This window comes from Pholis gunnellus (genome assembly GCF_910591455.1).
Source record: "Pholis gunnellus genome assembly, chromosome: 16".
Classification (NCBI taxonomy): Eukaryota; Metazoa; Chordata; class Actinopteri; order Perciformes; family Pholidae; genus Pholis; species Pholis gunnellus.
The window spans coordinates 10,490,224-10,515,316 of record NC_136543.1 but is presented as its reverse complement, the minus strand read 5'-3'; the positions used below and the strand labels follow the sequence as shown (position 1 = coordinate 10,515,316).

General features: G+C 41.6%; 1 protein-coding gene across 1 annotated transcript; it reads right to left on the bottom strand.

Annotated features, from left to right (window-relative positions):
* Positions 1-13,671: 13,671 nt before the first annotated feature.
* LOC306707922 (Y+L amino acid transporter 2) lies at positions 13,672-24,912 on the bottom strand. The gene is made up of 11 exons (XM_079175579.1): positions 24,782-24,912; positions 24,226-24,401; positions 23,109-23,251; positions 21,899-22,024; positions 20,868-21,012; positions 20,542-20,665; positions 19,343-19,446; positions 19,140-19,236; positions 18,886-19,035; positions 17,118-17,301; positions 13,672-16,129 (listed from the first exon to the last, which is right to left on the bottom strand). The coding sequence occupies exons 1-11, from the start codon at positions 24,908-24,910 to the stop codon at positions 16,035-16,037; spliced, it is 1,473 nt and encodes a 490-aa protein (XP_079031705.1). The 5' UTR covers positions 24,911-24,912; the 3' UTR covers positions 13,672-16,034.
* Between the last annotated feature and the right edge of the window lie 181 nt (positions 24,913-25,093).

The window sequence follows — 25,093 nt, the reverse complement described above, 5'->3', positions numbered from 1 at the left end:
TCTTACCGTGCCTCCATCTGTCCACACTGTGTGCAGTTTCTCTGACTCACACCTCATTTTCACCAACCAATCCCCAACCAAAATAGAAACTAGGCCTTAAGTCAATTCATTATCACTTTTCCTTCAGACTTCCTCTCCCCTGCCACCGCCTCACTTTAAGGCCAAAGCTCGAGGGAACGAACCTGGAGACGAACTCATTTTCACTGAGGCTAGTCCGGACAATTCAGATACATCACATCCATCAGGAGGTGTGATGTGGGGTCCGGATACATAAGAAGAACTTGCTTTGTGCAAACTTGGTGGATTAACAGTGATGTTTACAAACGTATAGGATGAGAGGTTTTCTTATTTTTCTGAGGTCATTGAGGAGGAGGAGGATGTGAGAAATAGACTTGGCCTAGGTGTGTTTCAGAGACACCGTATGCATGTTATTCTGTAGTTTTGCAGTCTTTTAATAAGCTTTTAATGAGGAAGTAATGCCAACTGTCACTGCAGAGCTGACAACAGAGTGAGAAGCTCCACTGCTAAAAGCTACTGACTCGGTCGGTGACAATAGTGATTCAGGTATAGTTATTTGAGTTTAAAGACTCTGAGGTGAAAATGTGTATTGTACACCTCTAGCCTATAAGTGGTGCAAGAACGTCTGAGTATAGCAGAAGGGGAATCATGCTAACTTGTGAAAAATTCGATAATGAATTCATCCTTTAAGACAAGACAACAATATCTTTGGGTTTGTAGACAATACCTTCAAATTGTAAAAGGATTTCTTCATTATTTTCTGACATTTAATCAATTAGATGATTGAAAGATATTGCTGCGAATTGCACACACACACACACACACACACACACACACACACACACACACACACACACGGCAAGTTTTTTGGCCTGGGTGGGACACAGCAGTTTGAACACACCCTGCTGACAGAATCGCAAGAAACAATGTTCACAGATTTGACTTATCCAAAATAAGAAGTGGCAAGAAAAGTATGATGCATCTTAAAATCAGTGAAGGAACAACTTAAAGAGTGCAGAAGCCATTGAGGCAATCAACAAAATGAAGGAGCAACAGGAAATTACAGAAAGTGGTGAAACAAATTGCATGACAAAACAATCTAGAACCACGAGGATGCAGAAGAAACACAAGAACTACTTGCAAACACTGAATTAAGATGTAAATGTTCTCCGACCAATATGGTGGTTCACACATGACAGCAGGAATATTTTGATTGAGTGCTCTGATGTTAGAAACGTGATGCGGGAAGTGAAGAATCACTGGTCATGCAGACAAGTAAACAGAAAACACACCGGCATACAGAACCCTGACTCATGCAAAACAAAGCCTACTGTCTTATGCAGATCCGTCCCACTCCCATCTGTTCACTGCTTTAATCATCACATGTTGATGGCTGGTGACTGTATCATGATTTACGTGCAGCCACTTTTCAGAGTTGCACGCAGTTACGAAAAGTTCCAAATCTGAGCGTTTACAGAAAACTTTTTTTCTTTTTCTCTCTCAGCAGAAGCTTCTGACTCTGAGCTAATTTACAGGCAGCAGTGCCAGAAAACGGGGTCACGTTTGGGCTGAATTTGCCCTGCTGCATTTCAATGACTGGGTACATTGTTGTCACCAGCAGAGAAAAAAAACCCTGCTTCGGGAAATGCAAACGCATGCTGCTGGGATGCAAACACACAACGCCACAGACACACACACACACACACGTCTGTATAATAATTCTTAACAATGCAACCAAAACACTGCAGAGACAAACAGACAAGAACACACATACACAGTTGTTACTCCGGCATTGCAAAGAGTAGCACAATCAGACTCGCTTGGTACAATGGTGTTGTTTGAATGGGTCAAACAAAAGAGCTCTTTGGCATCTGAATCGAGCCAGATGATGAGTATCCCAGGAGGCTGAATAGGCAGCTTCAGCCTCCTACACACTCGCTCCTCCGGCCCTGATGCATCAGTGCGCCGCCTGTTACTATGGACTAAAATATCCGTTATTAGCATGGAAGCCGCAACTCATTAGTATCCAGGCTAATGCTATGTTGCTAGCTAATTTGCAAGTATGCAGCCTCTTGCACAGATGCCACAGTAGCCATAAAAAACTAGAAAATAGAGAAAATAATTGGCTGTGTTTTACTCTCAACTTTTCCCGGAAGACTCGTAGAACCACAACATCTTAACATAAAGCAGAGCACACAGAACATGCAATAAAGAATTATAGATAAAATGGCAACTTAGCTTAAATACTTTAAAAAGAACAGTTTCACAACTCAGATGCTGTTTTTAATAATCCCTCCCTGATTTAACATTAAAAGCTAATATATATAAGTCAGATCACCTAGTTTACTTGCTTGTGTTGAAACTGACTCATGCATGGAAATGATCAATGTTCACAGCAGGTTATTTATGCACTCCAGGGCTGTAGCTACAGTTGAGGTCACGGAGTTCAAACATTAGGGAGTTTTTGCAACATGGGTGTTATTTAAACACTTCAAATAAAATATGAAACCTGTTATCTATTTAATAGGCTGATTCTATTTATTTATTTCCTTTAATTTGGCATAAATTAGGCTAATAGAAAATAGATAAATAAAGCCTTCAACCTTCATTTTATCACAACATTTTTATTTTTAGCAGTTTATATCAGTTAAGTGAGTAATTATTTTTTTCAATTACAGACTTTATTTTCATGATCTTGCCATGATGCAATAACAACAAATTAAATCTATTTATGAAGCACATTTCAATACAGAACTGCAGAATATGAAAATATAAAGAAGCTATGAAATATGAAGAAACAATGAAACTACAAGTGTGAATGAAGAGTGGAAAACACACCCGTCAAACAGGATATTGTTGCAACACAAAAAGCCAATTCATAAATCCTGTGGAAACTAGATTTCCGAGTACAGAGAACTTGAGTAAAAGCGTGTCGTAACAGCGTGTCATCCCAGACTGCACACAGATATCAGACACAAAGACAGGTGTGGTGAAGTTTAAGGAGGAGACAGATGGGAAAACTATCCTGGATAAAGTTCTTGACGTCAGCATGATATCCCAATCCATGACAGGTATGGGTCTAAGGTGATGGAAAAGAAGAGAGAACAGAAATATAATGTCCTAGTTGGAGGACGGTGCAGTTCAACTCTACTTAACATTTCCCACAGGCTAACGTGAGTGAGAGTCACAGAGGATTGTGGGTGGAAGACGTCAGAAAAAAAGAGACCTCTTTGGACATCTTCTCTCCCCTCCTATCGCTCCCTTCACACAGGCCTCTGCCTCTTTTTCTCTCCCTCTGAGAAGGATGACAACATGGGATGATTGTGAAGGGGCGCCTGGTTACCCTGGTTACAATAATGAGGGCAATGCGTGGTAAATCCAATTTGCCACGGCACTCTCTGACTCATTTGAGGTGCACGTGTGTTGAGTTTGTGTTTGCGTGTGACGCGCATGTGGCTTCATGTGTCTGATGGAGGATGACCCTAACGTTCAGCACTGCAGCCCATCTTGCACATACTCATGCATGTAGACACGCACACTTAAAAGGTAGACACATCGTTTCTACGTCTCTGCAAACTGTTCCGACTGGAAGAAGCAATGACCACAAACAGGAGATCACAGATTGGATCTTACATTCCTACAGTAAGTCACAGTACAAGACAGTCGGTCACAATCACACCAAAGACACAAGCTGGTAAAAACCATAAATCATCCAAATTTAAGACCCGAGAATGACCATAATGAATAAAACTGAGAACTGCTGCATGAAACATAGAGGGACAGAATGTATGAACTTGCAAATAAGTTCTGAATTTAAAACCGCTCTAGTTCAAACTTCACAGTTTCTTCGCAGCATCCACTCTAAAATTATTCACGCAAACACCAGCTGGACAAACCGGCAGCCTGTAATTGTTCGAATATACTGCCTGGTTTAGTGTGCAGTAGGAAGCGTGGTGAGACGAAAGAAAACCACGAGCCAAAGTTATGTTAGTAAAAAGCAGGAACAATTGGCAGATATACCTACTGTAAGCATATTGGTATCTTTTCATCTTTATATGGTTGTATGTCCTGACTCTGCGGTACATTATGTTAAAGAGTAATCCAAGCAGACGCCTCCTTGCCAGTGTGAAGCCTGTGACTCCGAAGCCTACGACTCCTTTTGTGCTGTCTCCAATTTCTATTTCTGTGCCCTCTCCCTGTCTCTCCCTGTCGCTATTGTATTTTGTCTTACTCTGTTCCACAATTGGATCCTTTTCTCTCTCGCTAATTTACTCTTTGCCTTTCTGTCTCCGTCCCAGAGTGCACAGAGTGCATCAGACAATGGCACCAATACAGCCGCTGCGAGGCCAGCTGTGCAGACTGGCACCACAGAGATGTCAGTGCCCGTGCTGTGGCCGGCTGCTGCAGGCTTCACCTCAAGGGAGAAGATAACAGGCAGCTGAGGCACTCAACCAAATGAAGCAGCAGACCACAGCCTTATTTAGCTGTCCTTTTGTCTCTGACGCTTAATAATAAATTAACACGGATGTTCAAGACAACCTGGAGGAGGATCTCCTAAAAACGACTGCTGTAGCAGCAAAGTGCTTTTTAATGTGTAGATCGGGTATTGATGGGATGGATTTGTTTAAGGAGGTATAGTTGACTGTTCACTAAACCCCACCTATCAATCCAATGCTGAAGCATGTAGAAGTTGGTTATCCTAGCCTTTCCAAAAACCAAAAATGTAACTGCAAAAGCATAAGGAACAGATGTAACTATGCCTTCATCTGCACAGAACATGCCCCTTTAGTCTTTATGCACAATACCATGCATTCAGCACCAAGTTCATATTACAACCTCTTTTACAAAATTCTCATTTTAAGACAAGACAGCTGTAAAAAAAAAAGAAAAGTAAAAGTCAGACGGAAACAAGCGTTTTCAACCAACTCACTTCACACAGCAAAAATGATCTTTGTCGGCTACAAATGAGAAGCTACTTCAGTCTACCTCTGTTTGAAATCGAGGACGTATTGTTTAAAAATAACTCGTGAGGTATTTAAAACTGCGTGTGCTGTGCATAGCAACGGTAACAGTAACTCAGAGTTCATGAAAGTCCACTCGTGCTCCAGCCATAAAATCACTTTGTTATGACATATTTCTGACAGGTAATATCTCCCCACAGCTCCAAGCAGTTAATTCAATTTTGCATAATGCAGTCCTTTTTTTTTGTTGACAGGGAGACATTTTCCGAGGGTCTAGGAGTTGCAGCAGGGTGGGGCAAGAACTTTGAAAACCACAGTTTCCTCTCCCACGCCACCCAGCACATCACCAAGTCCTCTTCCAAACACTCGAGCCAACACCTGCCGGCTACAAGGGGAAGTCAACTTTCAAAACTAGAAAACACCGGCAACTGATGCAATGCACCCTAGATTACCCAACGACATGATCTTCACTGATATTGTTTGAGCTGCAAATAGTGTGGCATGACACTTTCAATCAAACATCTAGATTCAAAAGATAGAGCGAGCAGGCAGAGGTAGGGTGAGTTTAGAGATTTAATTATTTAAATTCTTCCATGTGAACAGGAAGGGAGGATGTCACAACGCAGCTTCTGAGAAATTAGGGTGGGGACGTGGAAGGAAGGTTGGGTAATAGTGTGTAAAATAACATTAAGTCCCTATTGCAGCTGTATTTTCTCTGAGAGTACAACACAGTGCACATGTGCCACAGTAGCCAAACAGGGTGTCACAGTCAGGAAGTGGGTGGAGGATGTATTCAGAGTCGGAGGATGACAGAACTGGTCGCTGAAAGTGTTACACATGTAGAATTTCTGCCCCGATGGTCAGAGGAAGAGGGGCAGTGGGAGCTGGAAACTGTAGTGACAGCTCATCATCACGCATGAGGGCATCTAAAAAAACAACTAAAGATGCTCTGTATGTGTGTGTGCGTGTATGTGTGTGTGTGTGTGTGGTGTGTTTTCCTGCTGTCTGGAGTCACTCCAGAATGATGACATCTGTCATGACTACACATCTGTCCTTCTCCCTGGAGTATGAGAATGTAGATACACCAAAAGTACATGACCTACATACTGTACATATACATTTTGGTCAAATAGCAATTTGTTCCGAAGTCTGGATTTTTTTCTAATTTATCAAACACTATCTAAAGCTATTTCAGATATTCCATACATATCCTTATATGAAATAATGATGCATCCCGCTTAGATAGAAATAAAGAAATATATTATATATTTTAATATATTTTGTGTCTTTTACACACAAAAAATGTGGTAAAAGACACGTTTTTTGCTTTGACTTATTAAGAATAAATAGAATAATGACACCATTGCCATTTAGATTGGTTCTCTATAAGCTCTGGATCGTACATTTCCCATAATGCAACCCATGGCTTCTTTTTATTAAACCCTCCCTGCCTGGTAACATCTTTCAAACTCCACACCCCCCCGTTTGTAAAGCAGGCTTTCATTGAGAAATGTGTGGTCTCCAAGAAATAGATTTCAGTTGAGCAACAGAACCAGACTCTCCCACAGCATTGGAGAGTTGAGTCAAGTCCGTCTTTCCGGTTCATCAGCATTTGAATGTTTCTTCTCATCAGTGAAGCCAGCATGGGTTTAACTAAGGCCAGCATCTTGCACACAGAAAACACACACACACACTTATGTTTGTCTGGCATCCTTCTGAAGGGAATGGACACTCAATAAAGCCACATCCTGGCCACCATGAAAACCCAGGAGTTCTACTGAGAAGCACAAAGAAGAAACTGTCAACCCGGTCCAAACCCAGTGACATGGGAACCATGAGCTCATGAGCTGGTGTTGCCATACACTCAGACGATGCCAATTCTTCCAGCCTCGTCCTTGAGACGCTGACACTTTTGATCAGTGAGCCTTATGTTATTCACCCAAAAACGTTGTATTTGTGTCTCTATGAATTGAGTGAAAAGACGAGATGGTGGGAGGCGTTTTTTGGATGTCTATGCAGTGTGTTTGGATAGCAACATGTCTGAAGACCTGACAAAAGTGATGATCTGGCAAAAACACAATAGATCCTGAGACAAGAACGTGGACACACATTGAAGAGAAGAGGAGACAGAGCCAACAGATACCGAGAAAAGAAAGAGGACATTGGATCATGTTTTTTGTGTCATAAAAATCTTGCAATATGGAACTAATTCAGATCAACTTCATGTATTTTTTTATTTATAGCAGTTCAAGTATATTGTCCTGCTGCAGTGGGATATTAAAAAAGCCCCTCCAAGACAACCTCATCTGTTCATTGCATTCATCACAGCATATTTTTCAGCATTTCCTCGTATTGACCGTGTTGTGCTTTTCCATCATGAAGCACTTTCAAAGTGTTTTCTTCCAAACAATGGATCTTGTGAGTCATCATGAACGAGGCTGATGTAACACAACAGCTAGAAGACAAGGTCAACCTGAACCTTTAACTACTGGATTGCAACAAAAACAACAACAAGCTACACGGCCGATTTAATTTGCTCTCACCATTATACAGCGATGTCAGAGGTCAGGCTTGGCTACGGTGCAGCCCTTTGAAGGCAGTGTCTAGCTCTCAGGTGCTTCAGCAGTGTGGGTGTTGTGTGGCTGCTAGAACACTTTTGAACTCTCTCAGTATTAAGAGTATTTAAATGCCAATATGCACATAAAAAAACCTCAGCAGGCAGCTGAGAAAAAGCTCTGATTAACACCAACACCAAATGGTAGACGGACCAAGTTAGCAACTAGCTGGTGAACATCGTGGAGCATTTCAAAATGAGACATATCGCTCCATGTTGTGTTCTCAAGTGTTAACAAGCTAGCCATGTCAACTTATTTAACATAGACAACAGGAGTTCATTCTACATGTATGCATTCATAATCCTCATGATCAGTGGAATTAGGAGCATATGTTACACGAGCTACAGCAGAAATAACCGGTGCCCTTCTTTATTGGGCAAGTGCCGGCAGTGTTTTATTTTGTTCCCTCTTCCCTCCGTCTCTCACTCTCCCCTTGTCTTTTCTCTTATTCCATTAGTCTTTTTCTCTCTGTTCACAAGCAGCCCACGTAGCAGCCCTGCTTGTTGACTTTATTGTGTGAAATTACAGAGAAAGGACCAACACATTTCCACACTCGCATGTGCCCCGAAAGCTTCTGAATTGAATTATTTGCAGGGTGAGAGGGGGACGGAGGAACATGCAGATAAGCAGAACAGAAGGAAGACGGAGAAATGTGGTGTGAGAGAGCAATAAAGGAAATAAAAGAGGGGAAGAAAGTGAGCAGCGAGTGAGACAGAGAGAATCATTTCCAGCTACAGCTGACAACTGGAAAATGAGCCAAAGCAATATGTAATCTCCTCTGATGTAGTTCTACCTCCGAACGCCGCCTCCTGCATCAGTGGCAGCAGGGGCTACAGTAGTGAGGAGGCGCGTTGCTATGGAGTGGGAAGATTTTCAGAGAGTGAGCACCATTACAAATCTGTTTGTGGAGAGAAGAGAAGAGGGGAGGCAGGGGGATAATGAGAATCAGAAGGGGGAGGTGTGGGGGGGGGGGGGGGGCGCGGGCCACAGGGCTGATAAGTAAGAAGAGAGGCTGAGAGAGATGAGAAAGGAGGCAATAAAGCAAATGCATCAAGGGCAGAGGTGAGGGACAGAGAAGTGCAGGAAAGAGACAATGTGCAGGCAGGTCATAGAAACAATAACACAATCTGGTTAAGTGTTTAGCTTTGACCACCTCCATTATGGCCTCGGCTCCATTTAAAGTAAAAAGTGGCGGCATGACAGATAATTAATGACAATTTTTACTGCGGTTTCGTGCGTATCGCTAGAAGAAAACAAGTATTTCTCTCTTTCAGCCCCTAAATTATTCATAAAATCAGTCGGATGATCCTTTGAGTGGCACTTTGCCCTCAGCGTGGTGCCAGAAACAAGAAGAATAAATTGCAATCTTCAGAGGAGGAAGAGAGCATTTTTCATTACATTACACACACTACGGCATTGTTGAGTGGAGAGCAAGTGCAATCTTTTGTGTTGATTCACTTCCCTCTGAGCCGAGTAGAGGAAGATACAGTATTGTGTCTATATATGTGTGTGTGTGTGTGTGTGTGTGTGTGCGCGTGTTGAACTGTAATGAAGACGACGTTCAGCATTCATGTATTATATTATCAAACTGTGAAGGCCCTCTACTGGTGGCTACACAGATTTCAGTCAGGATTATAACAGATGCAACAATGTTAGGAAGACTCGTGTGCGTTAAAGTCGACTGTAAACCCAACGGTACACAAGTTAAAAGAGGCAACTTGCACCAAAACAAATGTAGAAACATATGATGAATGAACATAAGAACCAACTACCATACGATCCGATGTACCCACTACAGTCATTTCCACTACGTCAGCACATAAACAGTCAGAAGTATTGAAGTGAACATATATCCACGAAGCCACATCTGTGTCTATAACAGCTTACCAGACAATGACAACAGCCTAACTGTCTTTCTGTGATACATCACAACGGTAGAGACAGTGACAAAATGAAAACATGTATCAACGCATTTACAGTTCAGAACAGCAGCGGTCTGCCATGACAGTGCTACATGACATTTAGGCTTTGTGTCTGAAGCGACCTACATTACACTCAAACCTGGAGGACTTGCTATGATGGGATTGAACCACCATCCCTGCGATTAACAGGCACTCAAGCTACAGCATCTATGAAAGAAAAATTGTCACGCACAACATTACATTCATTTAGCAGATGCATTTGTGTCGGGCAACTTGTATTTTCTTCCCTACACATGCATGAGGAGCTAAATGGAATTCAGTGTCTTGCTCAAGGACACTTTGACATGCAGAGCCACAAACCAACAACCCAGTCACAGCCGTGTCATATAACCAGAGTTTACAGTTGCACAGCGAAAACAAGATGATGTCAAATTGAGTCATTTTCTGGCCTTAAAATGTATCTTATCTAACTCATACACACACAAGAACACACACACACACACACACACACACACACACGAACGATGTTTGGAACCATCAGCAGATGAATTAACGAAGAGGATTTACTTAAATTGAATACTCAACACTTTTAACCAGTAAATGGAGTGACTTCCATATTAAATGGCCTCATTCAGGTTTACTCAACATCTCATATAAGAGCTAAATCAACTTTTCTGATCCTGCATGAAAGAAAAAGAAAGAAAATATGGATCAATACAAACACTCGCGACCGTATCAACTTCCTGTTTTAGTCAAGTTATTATTTTAGCACTTTTATCGATAGTTGATGGTGATAATACAGCTTTTGATCAGTAGTCATATCTAATGCAGCCGTTCCTTTAAAGTGTTTGTATCTTTGTTCAGAAGTGATAGAAATCAAATTATTATTATGCTTAAATCATCTACTCTGTGGTGGCCGCTGGTAAAACCCTGCAACCTCTACTATTGTGTTAATAAATACTGAGATAATCAGCAGTGGACAAAGCCACTCAAAGACTACTGAGGAAATAATCAATAACTTTCACCCTCAGTGCTTCTTCCTCTTTGAAGTGTTGGCTTCAAACAGATGGTCAGATTAAAAAAGGCTGGAGGGAACATGTTTACGACCAAAAAACCTAAAAGATAATCAATGAGATTATCACACAACATTGTGCCGATGTAAAATGACGCTGCATCTTCAAGTCTTCCTACATTTGTAATAGAGTCCCAGAACATCGTTGTGGGATGTTTTAGGTTTAGGTGGCCTAGTGTTTGGTAGTTTGGTAGCTTCTGTAGTGCCTTGAGTCTTCTATAATGGAAACTACACACGCAGATGTAACGGCAAGACATTGGCTCGGGAAAGCCTGAGGGTAAGAGGTGATTTTACTTTTGAAGTACAGTCTGCTGGCGTTCATCAGAGCCCACCTGAGTCTCGTGGGGTTCACTGCCTCCATCAAACAACATTGATCAAATGCCGTGCAGACAACAACAATACAGGACATGCTCTCTTCAAAGCATCAGCATTGCAAGTCTGTCCCCCCTCCCTCCCTCCCCCTCTCTCCCCCTCCACACTGCCACAAGGCTGAAACACAATGCGAAAACACACAGATATCAAGTCAATCACACTCAACCATGCATACAAACAGACAGAGCGTTCATACTCTGTGAAGAAAGACATTTTATTGATCCTCGGGAGAAAATTAAATACTTTTTCGATTTCCTCTCTCACTGTCCTCATCTCTGTTTCGAAAGCACTCTCAGAAAACAGTGACGACAGGATGTGGGATGAGGACAAAACTGCACTTCGCTCAAGTTGTAGTGACTAAATCTTTCCAGCTCAGCAACATTCGGACAACAGCAGCCAGAGTGCACTCAGTCCATCAATCGAACCACGTTCTCCACATTTAACGATACACATGTTTTTTAACTGTGCGTATGTACATTCCTGTTTTTCTTTTATAGTGTGCAAGGCAAGCCAACAGCAGACTTAAATATTACCCCACTCGACCCATTTGGCACGGCCACAAGTGCTGTAATCAAGCTGATCCTACACAACCAACACAGATGCTATTTCAATTAAACATTCACAGATCAAGACTGATCAAATAGACCAGAGTATCAGCTGAAGACCATTTCTGTGTGCTGATGGGATATTATTAAAACGTTTCATGTTAACATACAAGAATATGTCTTCAATCATCCAGAAGTGCTTCAATAAAACGTGTATTACAACTCGAGACACTTTCATCTTATTTGACCCTGCCCGCCACTAACCAGGTGTGATGAGTGGTTTGCAAAATCTACTCGAATGGGTCCAAATGATATGATTAATGCAGACGCTATTAGAGGGAGTTTATGACATGAACCTACATATATATAGCCTGGTGTATCATTTCATTAAGAAACAGACATTACCCACCCAACATCACTCTTATCCGACACCCACTGTGGGGGGTGTATACAGCGCCTGCTTGTTGGAAAAAGAGAGAGTAGCACTCACTGAGTCACATTACTAATTCAAAACACTAAACCTGGAGGATTGTGCAGTATATTATTTACATGCTTAAAATAGAGTAGCATCAGAAACAGAAGATAACAGTGTCTATTATCCACAGCATGCAGCTCATAAAGGATAGTAGAGCAGCACACAGTAGGAGTCACCATCAACACTTCAGTCGTCAAGACAGAGATGAATTCAATGGGAGCTTCTCAGGTTCACGGCAGCACTTAAAACAATTAAAGCCATAGACCCAGGGGACAGACATTTTGAAAGAAACACAAAAACATGAGGACAGAGAAAAGCCAAACTGGTACAAATCAGAACCACAACCCTTTCACGATTCACAGACACTTACGGTTGAACTCCCTGCGGCAGACATGGGGCCTCCAGGGTCGGTTTCGTATCCAGTTCAGACGCCGAGGCAGCTCCATGATGCCAAGATGGTGCCAGTGTGCGACGGCCACTCACCCATCAAAGAGCAGCAACCCGGTGCTTCTGCCCATCCCCAGGACAGACTCTCCCTCCAGAGCATCAGTGGTGCCAAGTGTCCCCGTAAGCAGCTTGGATCTCTTAAAGCTAATAATTGACTTTATCTTTTAGCCCGTCCTGCGCTCTCTGAGTGAGAGCTGTTATTGTAGCCGTTGGTGCTCGGCTGCATTTCCCCTCCACTGCTTTATCTTTAATGCATGAGTCAGTGGAACCCAACTCCCTCCACTCCTGGGGGGGGGGACAGAGGCAGAACTCTCCCCAGGAACGGGCGCCTATTGACAGGCAGCATCTGAAGCAAAGAGCGCACATACTGCTGAAATGTGATGCCTCCGCACCGAGCCCTCGGGGAGGCAAGGTGGATGGATGGACAGGAGGTGGGGCTTGGCCAGCCACCTGAGGAGGCTGAAAGGAAGACGGTCAGTCAGAGACACCAAGACAGGTGGACACTGTCCGAGTGTGAACACACAGAAATACACAGCTTCATGAAGAACTATGGCAGCCTACTGAACCTACGCTGACAGCTATGTTGGTCTTTAATTCTCTGCCAACCTGAATATTTACTTTGGTTGCAAAATCCTGTAGCTATGAAATAGAATACTGAAGTTTGTTAAGCATTATTGTGCTCAAAAGATATATATATATATAAAATCTACATGTTGATAATACAAGATCCCATTCAGTAATCATACTGACTCCTACTGTAATACTCATGTACTTATAAAACTAAACATCGAGTAGTCTGCTCATCTTTCACTGGAAAACGTTACTATCTGATCATGACATTTTGTACTGCATTAATCTGCTGTTGCATAACTGTATACAGTTTTTTTTTCCCCCAGGGGTAGATCTCAATATATAATAAGAAAACATTTAAAAAGTGCTGTCAATCAGGTTCTCATTAGAAAAGTTCCCATACCTTAAAATGTTTTTAAAAAGCTGGTTTGCTAGACATAATAAAGATGTGATGTTTTCTACAAAAAAGGTCAGAAAATAGCTTTAAAAAGGAGAAAAAAGAAACTTTAATAGCCTAAAGTAACACTAACAGTTCAAAACCTCAAGAGATTCATAAACTTGAAAATAACTTCAACAGCTTTAAACTATTTACAAACAAAAAGGTACCCACTGGAGCTAAATCAACAGCAACTGCATTTAGAAAAGTTTTCTTTAAGTGTTACAAGACCATGCCCTCTAGTGGCGGTCAGCCGCCATGTTTCCAGTTCGGGTAGAGGACAGTGGATAAGAACAGTCAAAGTCACTAAAACACACATTTTGAACTCTCCTTTATTCAAATAAAACAAAGAACCTTCATGCTTCAGTCTGGGCAAAGACGACTTCCTCCACTGATAAGCATGTCTTGCCATTTGGTTTGTCCAACACATAATAAATAAAAACAGTCATCAGAGCAAACACTTCGGACACAATTCTACAAATACACAACTTTGTCAAACACGAGCCAACCAGCACACACGGATTCAGTATTTGGTACTTCATGAAACACATCAAATATACTACAACATTCAAGCCCTGTGATTTCTGAGTATATAAGAATGTCATAACATAATTATACATGGAAATACATTGAGAATATTCTGTGTTCACAGTAATTATATGGTGGTTTTCCACGCGCGCGCGCGCACACACCACTGCCTCAGAGGAAGCAACATTAACAGATATCTGGCTGGTGTTGTGGAAGTCAAGACACTATGGGGTCCTAAATCCAGGTCCTGATTATTTCCAGTTGAGAATTAACTGAGCTTCATCACAAACAGACCACACTCACACAGAAGGCACATCAAGTTCATAAGAACAAGAGCACAACACTTCAAAGTTTGACTTGTTTCTACCTGGAGCTCGACTCACTACAGAAGTCATTGTCTCACTAGAAAGCAGACACACGTTGCTACGGGCTCACAGCCGTCCTTTGGCTGTGCACGGTGAATAAATGGCCCACGCTGGTGATATATTCACAAGGCAACGATACATTAAATATACCATTTTGTGTTACACACTCTTGAGACAAGACAGTGGGTAAAAAGAGAACGTAACAGCTACAACGTTTGCATATCGGCTTCCGTTTGTTTGAGAAGACACACATCACCCAGAGGACTGTGGCAGGTACGTTCGCTTGATGGCAATGTACATTTTTTCACATCTATGATCCTTGAGTTACATTACTCGCTGGTTTGAGTTTGAAGAGAGAACAAGGTGACAGAAACGGAATAAACAAAAACATGGAAATTGTAGACGGACTCTAGAGTGACACATGGAAAAATCTCATAGCTCGTCCCTGAGGTAAATATTAGGTGCCTCATGGCTACCACTAGGGGGCACCAGAACCCAGATATAGCCCTGAAGATGCATTCAAAGGATTCTCAGTGGAACAGAAACAGGATTTATCATCAACTGACAACAAGTTTGCAAAAAAATGAACGCACTTTTGTAAATAATCTCTTCCATCTTCTAACCAAGCTAATAATTACAGATCTGTCCATTTGGTCATACAGTAGATTAACAGATTACAATAAAGCGTTTCTATAATGAAGGTAGCTGTACAACAAAACAGAAAAAGCTAATGTGATGTGCAAATTTGCCGCAGTTTTCCGAGGTCTGTCAAAAAGTCCAACCACAATGTTTTGGGACATCGCCTGGCTGCCACACCGATTCAGTTGAGGTTTTAAACTCCAACAAAACTGTAATACATTTATGAAAACTACACACTGGTTTGCATCAACATCAGACCGGTAATTTGCCAATCAAAACATTTACACACAAGCAGTTGGAGTTTCAAGTCTGCAACTCTCAGCATTTAAAGCAGTGGTCGGTCCCGCCTCATTGGGTTGAAAGATAAATGAGGTATATCTTTGATCTTAAGGAACCCAAAATGGTTGGATTGGCCATCACAGTGTGATATTTGCAGCCTTTGATCGAGCGTCCTTTTAAAAAAGAGTCACAAGGTTTGAACCATCCATGCTCATCTTTCACACATTCAAATGAGCTACAGTAACTTAACGTGAGGTGTGACGCAACACACGTAAAGCATAAACACATGTAAATACACTTGTGTACTTCTGCCATAACCTCCTGTTTGTGAACAAATCACCTGAAGCATGTTTGCAGAGTGGGTTCCTTGTGGATCAGGTCCTCACTTTTCATTTGTCACCCTGAGGCGTTCTGTCAGCTGTTGTGCGTGAGTTGCAGTTGTGCGGGCACATGTGTGGAGGGAATTACACAGTTAACACTGCACTGTGTGACAGCATGTGACTGTGCTCAAGTTCCACTGAGTTAATCTAGAGAGTGCTGCTGTTTGGAGGGTTATACCGAGCATCCATTTTTTAATCATGCCGAGTAAAATCCTGCTTTTGTATTTATATGGCTTGTGCGTGAGAGGAAGAAGGGAAGAGGTGTGTTGAGCTCACCGCTCCAGTTTTCTTCATCCTCCGTTTAAATCAATCCAGCTATACTCATCTAAATCCTCTCAGCCTCCTTTGTGTTCATTCTTCCTCTTCCATCCCTCCATACAGTATTTCACACGAGGGGTTTGGTTGCGCCGTCATTCGATCTTCTCTGGGTCTAAATTGTCCAGGTCGATATCAGGTGAGGTCACACAACACAGGCACAGCTTTTGGGTGTACAGAGACATCTGATCTGTGGTGATAGAAGAAAAAAAATATATATCAAGGGTTGTACTGAAGAAACTACTTAAAAGGATTACTAGTTTAAACATTTTGCATAAAACAAATCGTATTAGGAGGGATTATTCTTCAACTGCAGGTTTTTACAGTATGTGGGCTCATTAATACACTGAACTTTGAAACGGTAATCTCAATCACTCTTCAGCTCTTAACAGTAAGACCAGGAGTTTTTACAAGAGCCAACGGTGGCTGGTCTACATGCAACTTACAGTAAGACTTGTAAGCTACTTTAAGGAGGTTATCCATAATAACACCACACGTCCACATTCATGCACAGGGATTGTTTTTTTACAGTTTACGTTCCCGGACTTTGAACGTTATCATTTAGCCGAGCCAAAATACAGACCGATATTGGCCTATTGTAGATGTATCTGTCGGCTGATACAACCGAACAAGGAGTCACAGGACAGAAATGCCAAATAAGGTTTCAGGTCATTTGGATAGAGTGAAACTCTTAACAGTGTTTCCCACCAGAGAGCACTGACGGGTTGATTTTTCCAACTCTAAAATGATCATTATGCACGCATCAATACAAATCTATGGGATAGGTATGAACATTTTTAACATGTGTTTAAGTTCAAACAAATTACTATCGGCTCCATTTATAAATCGTACTCAGTACACTTAAACTCCCAAATATCAATATCAGCCTCACAAATCCAGTCCATCTCATCTGTCAGGCTTTTAATCTCAATGTTACTTTAGTACAAATGTTTGTAATCTAACGTTGAAAAAGGCAACCTCCAGTCTGCTGCTGGGGATTAACCGGTCATGTTTTTTTTTTTTAGGCATGTTGGTACCCATGCATATTTGTATAATGGTTGAATCGTCATTAACTCTATAATACGCATCTAAATCTCAAAAAAGGAGTACGAGGGTCTCCCAACACAAACATGACCACAGCGATGACACGCACAACGGCGCCAGTTGAAGCCTCTTACCGAGCATCTTTGTGAGGAAGGCTGGTCGTGAGCTCGGTGGCAGGTGGATGCAAAAGTAGTAGACTGGTAGACCAGACAACGCCACAGCAATTCCCACCAAAGAGTTCATGGTGTCGCTGTAGAGGGGAACCACAACCAGGAATACGCTGCACAAGCAGTAGACAATCGGGAAGAACAAAGAGAGCTGCATGGGAAGGGAGGGAGGACAAACAAAAGGGTTAGTGAGAAAGGTTAGGGAGAAGAAATGTTGAAAACTTAAAAGAAAACACTCTAACCACATTCCTCTGATTATACAATTGTGGCTCTAATCGCCCTCAGATTGCTCAGCCAGTATGCAGTACGTGATTAGATTCAGAACATCATGGGCTTTTAACATTGTCATAACTCTAAGCCATTGCTGGGGGTGGTCAGGGCTACAATGGAGGCACTGTTGATGGGTAAACAAATGTAAATACAAGTCTTCTATGTCTAATAGGAGTTTAGCCTTGCGGCAGAAGAGGTCTAGAGCCTCTTCTGCCACAAAGCTAAACATGTATTCTGAACAGGTTTCATTCCAACATATTATGAATGCCCAGTATCTGCATGCAAGCAGGGAATGTTCTGTACTGTTGTAAGATAAGATAAGATAAGATGACTCTGTTGCCTCCTTTAAAAGACAAAAGGCCAAATATAACACCCCAGCTCTGGCTAAATGAAACCACTCATGATTTAACGAGAGACTGTCGGAGAAAGGAACGGAAATGGAAAAAATGTATTTTACGAGAGTTGAAAAAAATGCAATGAGGACTTATCAAATGGCAGTTAAGGGTGCCAGAAATTCCTTCTTCTCCAACTTAATTTTAGCAAATCCGTCATTAACATAAAGTCCACTGCCAGGAATTTAGGAGAAGTTTTTGATTCAGATTCAAGGTTTAAACCACAAGTCACAAAAGTTGTCCAGTCCTGTTTTCTACAAATTAGAACCATCGCCAAAATCAAAAGGAATGCTCTCTCAACCTTGACCTGGAAAAAGTAATTCATGCATTCATCTTCTCAAGACTTGATTACTTGACTCCCTTCTTTCTGGCATCAAACAAAAGTCACTCTCTCTCGCCTCCAACTAGTTCACAACACAGCAGCTCGGCTTCTCACTGGTTCTAACCGACGACATCACCCCAATTCTGGCCTCTCTCCACTGGCTCCCTATACGTTTTAGAATTGATTTTAAGATTTTTCTGATCACTTTTAAAGCACGTATGGGTCTGGCCCCAACATATAGAGAGGAACTGTTGACCCCCTATGAGCCAGCTCGCAGCCTTAGATCCTCGGGTGGGGCCCTTCTGGCTGTTCCAAAGTCGAGGCTGAAAACTAAAGGTGACCCGTGTCTTTGCCATCGGGAAAGATTTGAACGAGCTGCCTGAGGAGATGAGGCTCTCAGAATCAGTAATCTCTTTTAAATCACTTCTTAAAAACACATTTTTACAGACCGGCTTTTATGTGATGTCTTCGCTTTCCTGTTCTAATTCAGTTTTCTTTTCATTTATTGATTTGACAAAATTATTTTAATAAATGCAGTTGCACTCGATTGTTCTCACTGAGCCTTCTGTTACTATTGCCTTGTTTTTGCTGCTTTGACTGTCAAAGCACTTTGTGAACTCTGTTTTGAAAAGGTGCTATATAAATAAAAGTTATTATTATTATTATTATAAGATAATCCTTTATTAGGAGTACAGCAGCATCGTGGATAGTGCAAACAAGAGACAGCATTCAAGCTGCATCAATTTCTTACCTTAACAGGCCGGTGCAGATCAGGAGCTTTGATGCGCAGGTAGATCTGGCTGGCTATTGACAAGCCGATGAACAACCAGTAGTTAAAACTGAAGTAGTTGATTAACTGGAAGACGTCAGGCACAGACAGGTAGATCAGAGACATGCCACCCTGAAAAGAAGTTTGGTAACAAGCAAGCATCAGGGACACAGGCATCAAAACAACCAAATACACACAGATCAATACTAAAACCAACAAGAATAAGTGATACTAACATTGAAAAGCAGGGCAGGAATTGGGGTGAAACGCTTAATGTGGATCATGCACAGCACATTGGGCAGGTGGCCTTCTCTGGAACCAACAAAAAACAACCTGCAGGAGAAACAAAATGTTGAGAACACGTCACCATGTTTGCTGATGTAGGATTTTGTAGAATAGCAAGGTAAATCTGCATTCAGGTGTGCCCCTATGTACTGACCTGGAAGCAGCGATGATGGAGGAGTTGAGGCCTCCGTAGCAGGATATGGCCACAGACAGAGGGATCAGCCATCGACCCCAGCCCAGCACCTCATCTGCAAATGTCTGAGGAGACATTCAAAGTGTATTACTGCTCACATTCATTTATTGGTAATCAGTGGTGTTTGCAAATAAAAGTAAAAAAAACAGATAATAATAAACAACAAATTAAGACGAAATCCATGGGAGCTACCAAAAGCGCAACTCACATCATCATACAATTTACAACAACTAAACATTGATACACACTTCTATGCAAATTACAGTAATATCTTTGAAAACTTTAATAAAGCTTCTTTGAGTTCAGCGTCTTAAATCAGGATGCGATTTAACATGTTTGAAGCAAACCAGATTGAAGTTAAAATATTATGAACTTGCAGTGCTGATGTGTGAAGCCCAAGTAGTGACAAATCCAGCATCATTGAGAGGCCCATGGCGAGTTAGAACATCAGTAACAATGATGTTAAAAATTAAACTAGAATTACCACCTTATGTTTGTTCACCTTTGCCAACCAGTCAAGTTGCAATTTACACCCATGTCTGTCCAAGATGTCACAGTGACCACCAAAATCTTATCACTTCAACTTCGAGTCCAAGTGGATGTTTGTGCCAAATTTGAAGAAATTACCTCCCTGCGTTCCACCGCTATCGGCGGCACGGAGGCATAAAAAGCAGATAATAAAAAACAGTAAAAAGCAGATAATAAAAAAACAGTACGACTCTTCCTCCTGCACTAATCACATCCCCATGTTCCTGTATGAGGCGCTAACCTCTTTAGCTAACCGAGGTTCCTGCCATCACCTCGATCCTACAGCTACAGGGCGACTGTGGTTAAGTGGATAGCAGGGCAGACCTTTAATCAGAGGATCGGCGGTTCGATTCCCGGTTCCACTAGCCGCATGTTGATGTGTCCTTGAGCAAGACACTTAACCCCAAAATTGCTCCCGTAGCTGTGCCTACGGTATAGAAATGTGATATAATCTGATTGTAAGTCGCTTTGGATAAACGCGTCTGCTAAATGACTGTAATGTAATGTAATTTGGTTCAGTTCTGTGATTTACTAATAGAGTTTATAGGTCGGCATTTGTATGCACACGGTCATAATGTTGGATTTGGTTACTGCTCCTATACATCTTTAGGAGAATGCACCAAGTTACTCACCACAGCGACGGCGTCACTCGCGAGCACGCTCTCTGCATCCATGACGACGTAGTACGCTATGTTGGTCAAGATGTAGATCACGGTGACAATGGGCATGGAAATGGCGATGGACAAGGGCAGATTTCTGAAAATGAGAAAAGTGGATTTCATGAACTCTAAGATCTCAGTCATGTGAAATTCTCAAGTCAGATTACTTAGCTTTAAGTCAGATTTATGAAATGCTCGATTTACAGATTTATAATGCGTAACGTTATGGGCTTCATTAAAAGCAATGCCACCAGTCACGCTTGTTGTAAAAACCGTTCTGAAATAACAAGACGTCGTACCTCTCTGGGTTTTTGATCTCCTCTGTGATAAAGTTCAGTGTGTCCCAGCCAGAGTAGGAGTAGAGTGCTGCATAGAGGGCCAGGGCCATGTTACCAGGGTCCAGTTTGGAGCCTTTGAATGAGTCCTCAAAGTTCTGGTCAAAACCTACACCAACACAAGGTTAGTTAATGACCCCAGTCCATAAAGATGCATCATCTAAGGCTAAATCATTCCTGAATATTTAATCTAGCTGATGTTTTACTTATTTTTTATTGTAATATTCAGATAACTAGTATAATACCCTGCAATATATATACACTGTAAGTGGATATGTGCTGGAAGCAGTTTAGTCATAGAAAAGGACAAAAACATAGATGCCAATCATCAATAACAAGTGCCAAACAATCTAAAACATAAAAAACAATCATGAAATGATGTGAGTAAAGAAGAGATAAAACACCAAAGTAAGCTGTGGAGGAACAACCTTGAAAAACAAGGTTTGACAACAATAAAGTCCTGAAACTTGTTGCAGTTTTGGAGAAAATGGAAGTTATTTAACTGTCAACATTTCGTTATGACTATACAATTGAAATTCAATTTTCCATGAGATAAAGTTACAAAAATGTTTGTGTATGCAGTAAATTATAGTTCTTATTCCTCGGACTCGATCAGAAAGAAAATTGCAAATTGGTGCATCGCTAATAAAATGTATCAATACATAACGAACACATTTAATATGTATAGTTTTCTTAGTGAGGTGGTCCAATGCAAAAATTGCATCTATTGGTTAATCAGTAAAATAATGCAGAATTTGTCCAATAAGTATTTAAGTTGGAGCAGAGGTACAGCAGGTACAATATTTACTTTCGCATTGTTTTCAAGAAACTGATATTGGCTGATCTTAAACGAACGCTTTAACCGTTTTACTGTATTCAGTTAGCCGATTCAATGAGTTCATCTTAAATAGTGCAGAACTGCTTCATCCCTTCAAATTGCAGCCAAGTCAGAGCAGTGGTGTTGGAGTCACAGTGAGATTTCTGGGACATCCTACCTTGTCCAAGCTTAACCAGGCCAGTGATGATGATGACGATGAGCGCTAGGACCTTCGCTACGGTGGAGATGACCTGAAGAATAGCGCCCCATTTCACTTTCATACAGTTCACACAAGTCAGCAGACCTGGTAGGAGAAAAAGAGGAAGAAACAATATTGTCTTAAGTCTGTGGCAACTACAAGTAGCAGCACAACAAATGTTTTTCCAGCATCTCAAACTGAGGCATGCAGCCAAGTGGGTGAACAGTGTTGCACTGTGAGTTGCATACAACGGCTGCAGCCCGCATAGTATCCCATATGAGAAGAATGAAAACGCTGGAGCGACAACAGCAACGGAGAGCGTTGTGTATAAGAAGAGGACGTCGCGTCGGCGTTGCAACCCTAGTTGTAAGGTTTGTGTATGGAAACAATCAAACATGCCAATACACATCCATTGTTTTTTTTGGCCTAGTTTGTTTTTTTAAATAGAAAAGAAATCCCTTAAAATGTGATTTAATGTCAGGCCTTATCGCCCAGCCCGAATCATAACGATATTTAGGTTGAACAGCTGCATTTACATTGCCATTATTCTTCTTCATTGCCCTCTATCCAGACACATAACAAAGCTTTAGGATTGCCATTCACTAAGCCAAAGTAGATTTAAGGCAGAGTTGAGAGGAAATCCACAAGTATTAAGTGTAGTTACACACATATCCCTTTAAGAGCAATGCAAACAAAGACTAAGTGAGGCAGCTTTGTTTGGAAGAGTTCACATAACATGAAGGTGTGTCATCTAATCTAAGCATGCCTGGTTTAACATGTACCAGTAGTGCTGGTAACAATAACTACCTTTCAACTGTCAACACATTCACTGTGATCATATTTGACCCTGTGGTTTTCATGGCATCTTAAAGTGCCGACTGTACTGGACTTGACAGTGACAGACAACAGTCGTACTGCATCTAATTGGTGCACGGAGCCTTTTGAAGGGATGTTGTTGGTTAAAATTGCCTTTGAAGATCAGTATTATGTTAGGGATGTAGAGAGGCGCTCCCAGTTCTGGTCAAACCTTCCTACCACAACAGCCCCTCTCACTATGGACACTACACAGATGTCAAACACACACACACACACACACACACACACACACACACACACACACACACACACACACACACACACACACACACACACACACGCGTAAGGGTGTCTAGTACAGGGAGAGCCTTACATATGATGACGGCAGCGAGGAGGCGGACAGCAACATAGGGGGCTGGACAGGTGGAGAAGAAGGGCTGCACCAGGTAGTTGGAGAAGGTCAGAGCTATCACTGCCTGACAAGCTGGCTCAACTATCAACAAGGACGTCCACAGTCTACAGAATTAGAAAGGTCTTCATTATAAGGCATACGTGTAGCATATCTATTGTTAAACTGTATTAAGATAACAATAATTAATAACAGTCATTTTCTATACCTCTACCATCAGGAAAATGGCTTGAAAAATAATTATCTTGTATGTTAGTGAACTGTCTCCAATAAAGTCGTAAGAAATTAACACTTTCATGAGAGAAAATATCTTGATATAGCAAAGAACATCGTGTAATGTGTGAGGCTTCTGTTGAAATCATTACTCAATAGAAAGGATGAGATGCTGTTAGGTTATGGCAGACCTAGCGGGGAGACTATATGGAGCTATTAATGAAGCAAAACTTTTTGCAAATGTGTGTGGAGAGTTGTGTAACTGCATCTTAATCAGATTTGTGAATATGTACAGGAATCTGAACCTTCTGTGTATTCAGAATCCAGGTGTGCTAGGGATGCCAATTTAGAATTAGTTTCTGACCAATAGCCGACCTTTGTTAACCGATCAATAACCGCTAACCGACAAGATAAGTGCCTTGCACACAGATTGAGATAGTTACACAACTCTCCACGCACATTTGAAAATAGTTTTGCGACAATATTGGCTCCACAAGACTAACCATTTACTGGGGGAAACTAAATCTATTATACTGAGCTGTATATGTGAGCTTTTGCATTAGAAGTTAAGAATATATATGCTAAATATTGTAATACACTGCAGGTAATAGTGTCACAGTTGTGCACTAAGTTATGAGAGAGAATCACATCTGTACTTGCTAACAATTCCAGCTGTCAAAAAGTGACCCGACATACAGTAGAAAGGACAACAAGGCCAAACTCATGTTAGTCACACTATACTTCATGTTTGGTAGACTTGAATAAAGAACATATGGTAGAACAAATACTGAGTTTCTATTGTTTGTAGTTCCCAGGACAATATGTTAAAGGAATGTCTGCAGGGAGAAAGAGTAAAATAAATGCATACCGAACGAAAGCTAATAAACCGCCGAAGGCCTCCAGGATGTAGGCATAGGAGGCTCCCGATTTACGGATGGTAGTGCCCAGCTCAGCATAGCACAACGCTCCAAACACGGAAAATATCCCTCCAATGGCCCACACCACCAGGGACAGGCCAAATGAGCCCGTGTACATAAGAACCCCCTGCAGGACAACAGAGAGCAGAGACATCATACATGTATAAGATACACAAGAAAGTACACTTTGATGCATGAAAGATTTTCAATACATCCCAGAGTTGTCTCACTTCTGGTTTATTGTCTAACTTGTTTGGTTGGTGGGGTTCAAAATAACTCAAGTGCATTTCCCTGTTTGTTTCCGGGTCAGTTTCAGTTTCAAGAGTGATGTGTAAGCTGTCAGTTGAACTGGAACAAAGACTAAAAAAAAACAACCCCTTACCATTAATCACTACATGCATTTTGCAATCAAAGAGCAAGAAACTATGTTCTTTTTACAATACGAAAATAAATATATATCAGGGCAAATACGGCAATCAATTGGGCTAACAAAGCAGAGACTCTTACCTTAGGTGAGACGAAGATACCGGAGCCTATCATATTTCCCACGATCAGACAGACCCCATGGAGGAGGGAAATCTCCTGCTTCAGCCGCACGCCGCTGCCCTGAGATGCTGAGTCTATCTCAGCGACCATTGCGAGGGGTTAAACTGACTTCAGCCCCACCTCAGATGATGCAACAGGGAAGTGAGAAGGTAGACGGACTAGTTCCCGGAAGAGCCAGAATGTGACACGAGGTGAAAGAACAGAAAACCAATATAGTGGAATGGAATGAGGGTGAGAACAGGGAGGAGAGAGCGTCACTGGAAGGCGGAGACG

What these genes read in the sequence shown, in the direction of transcription:
- LOC306707922 (XM_079175579.1), bottom strand. Translation starts at nt 24,910, where the DNA reads ATGGTCGCTGAGATAGACTCAGCATCTCAGGGCAGCGGCGTGCGGCTG. An exon ending in GTATCTTCGTCTCACCTAAG is followed by an intron (nt 24,402 to 24,781) that starts GTAAGAGTCTCT and finishes GTTGTCCTGCAG; the next exon opens with GGGGTTCTTATGTACACGGG. An exon ending in CTTCCTCACAAAGATGCTCG is followed by an intron (nt 16,130 to 17,117) that starts GTAAGAGGCTTC and finishes CTATCACCACAG; the next exon opens with ATCAGATGTCTCTGTACACC.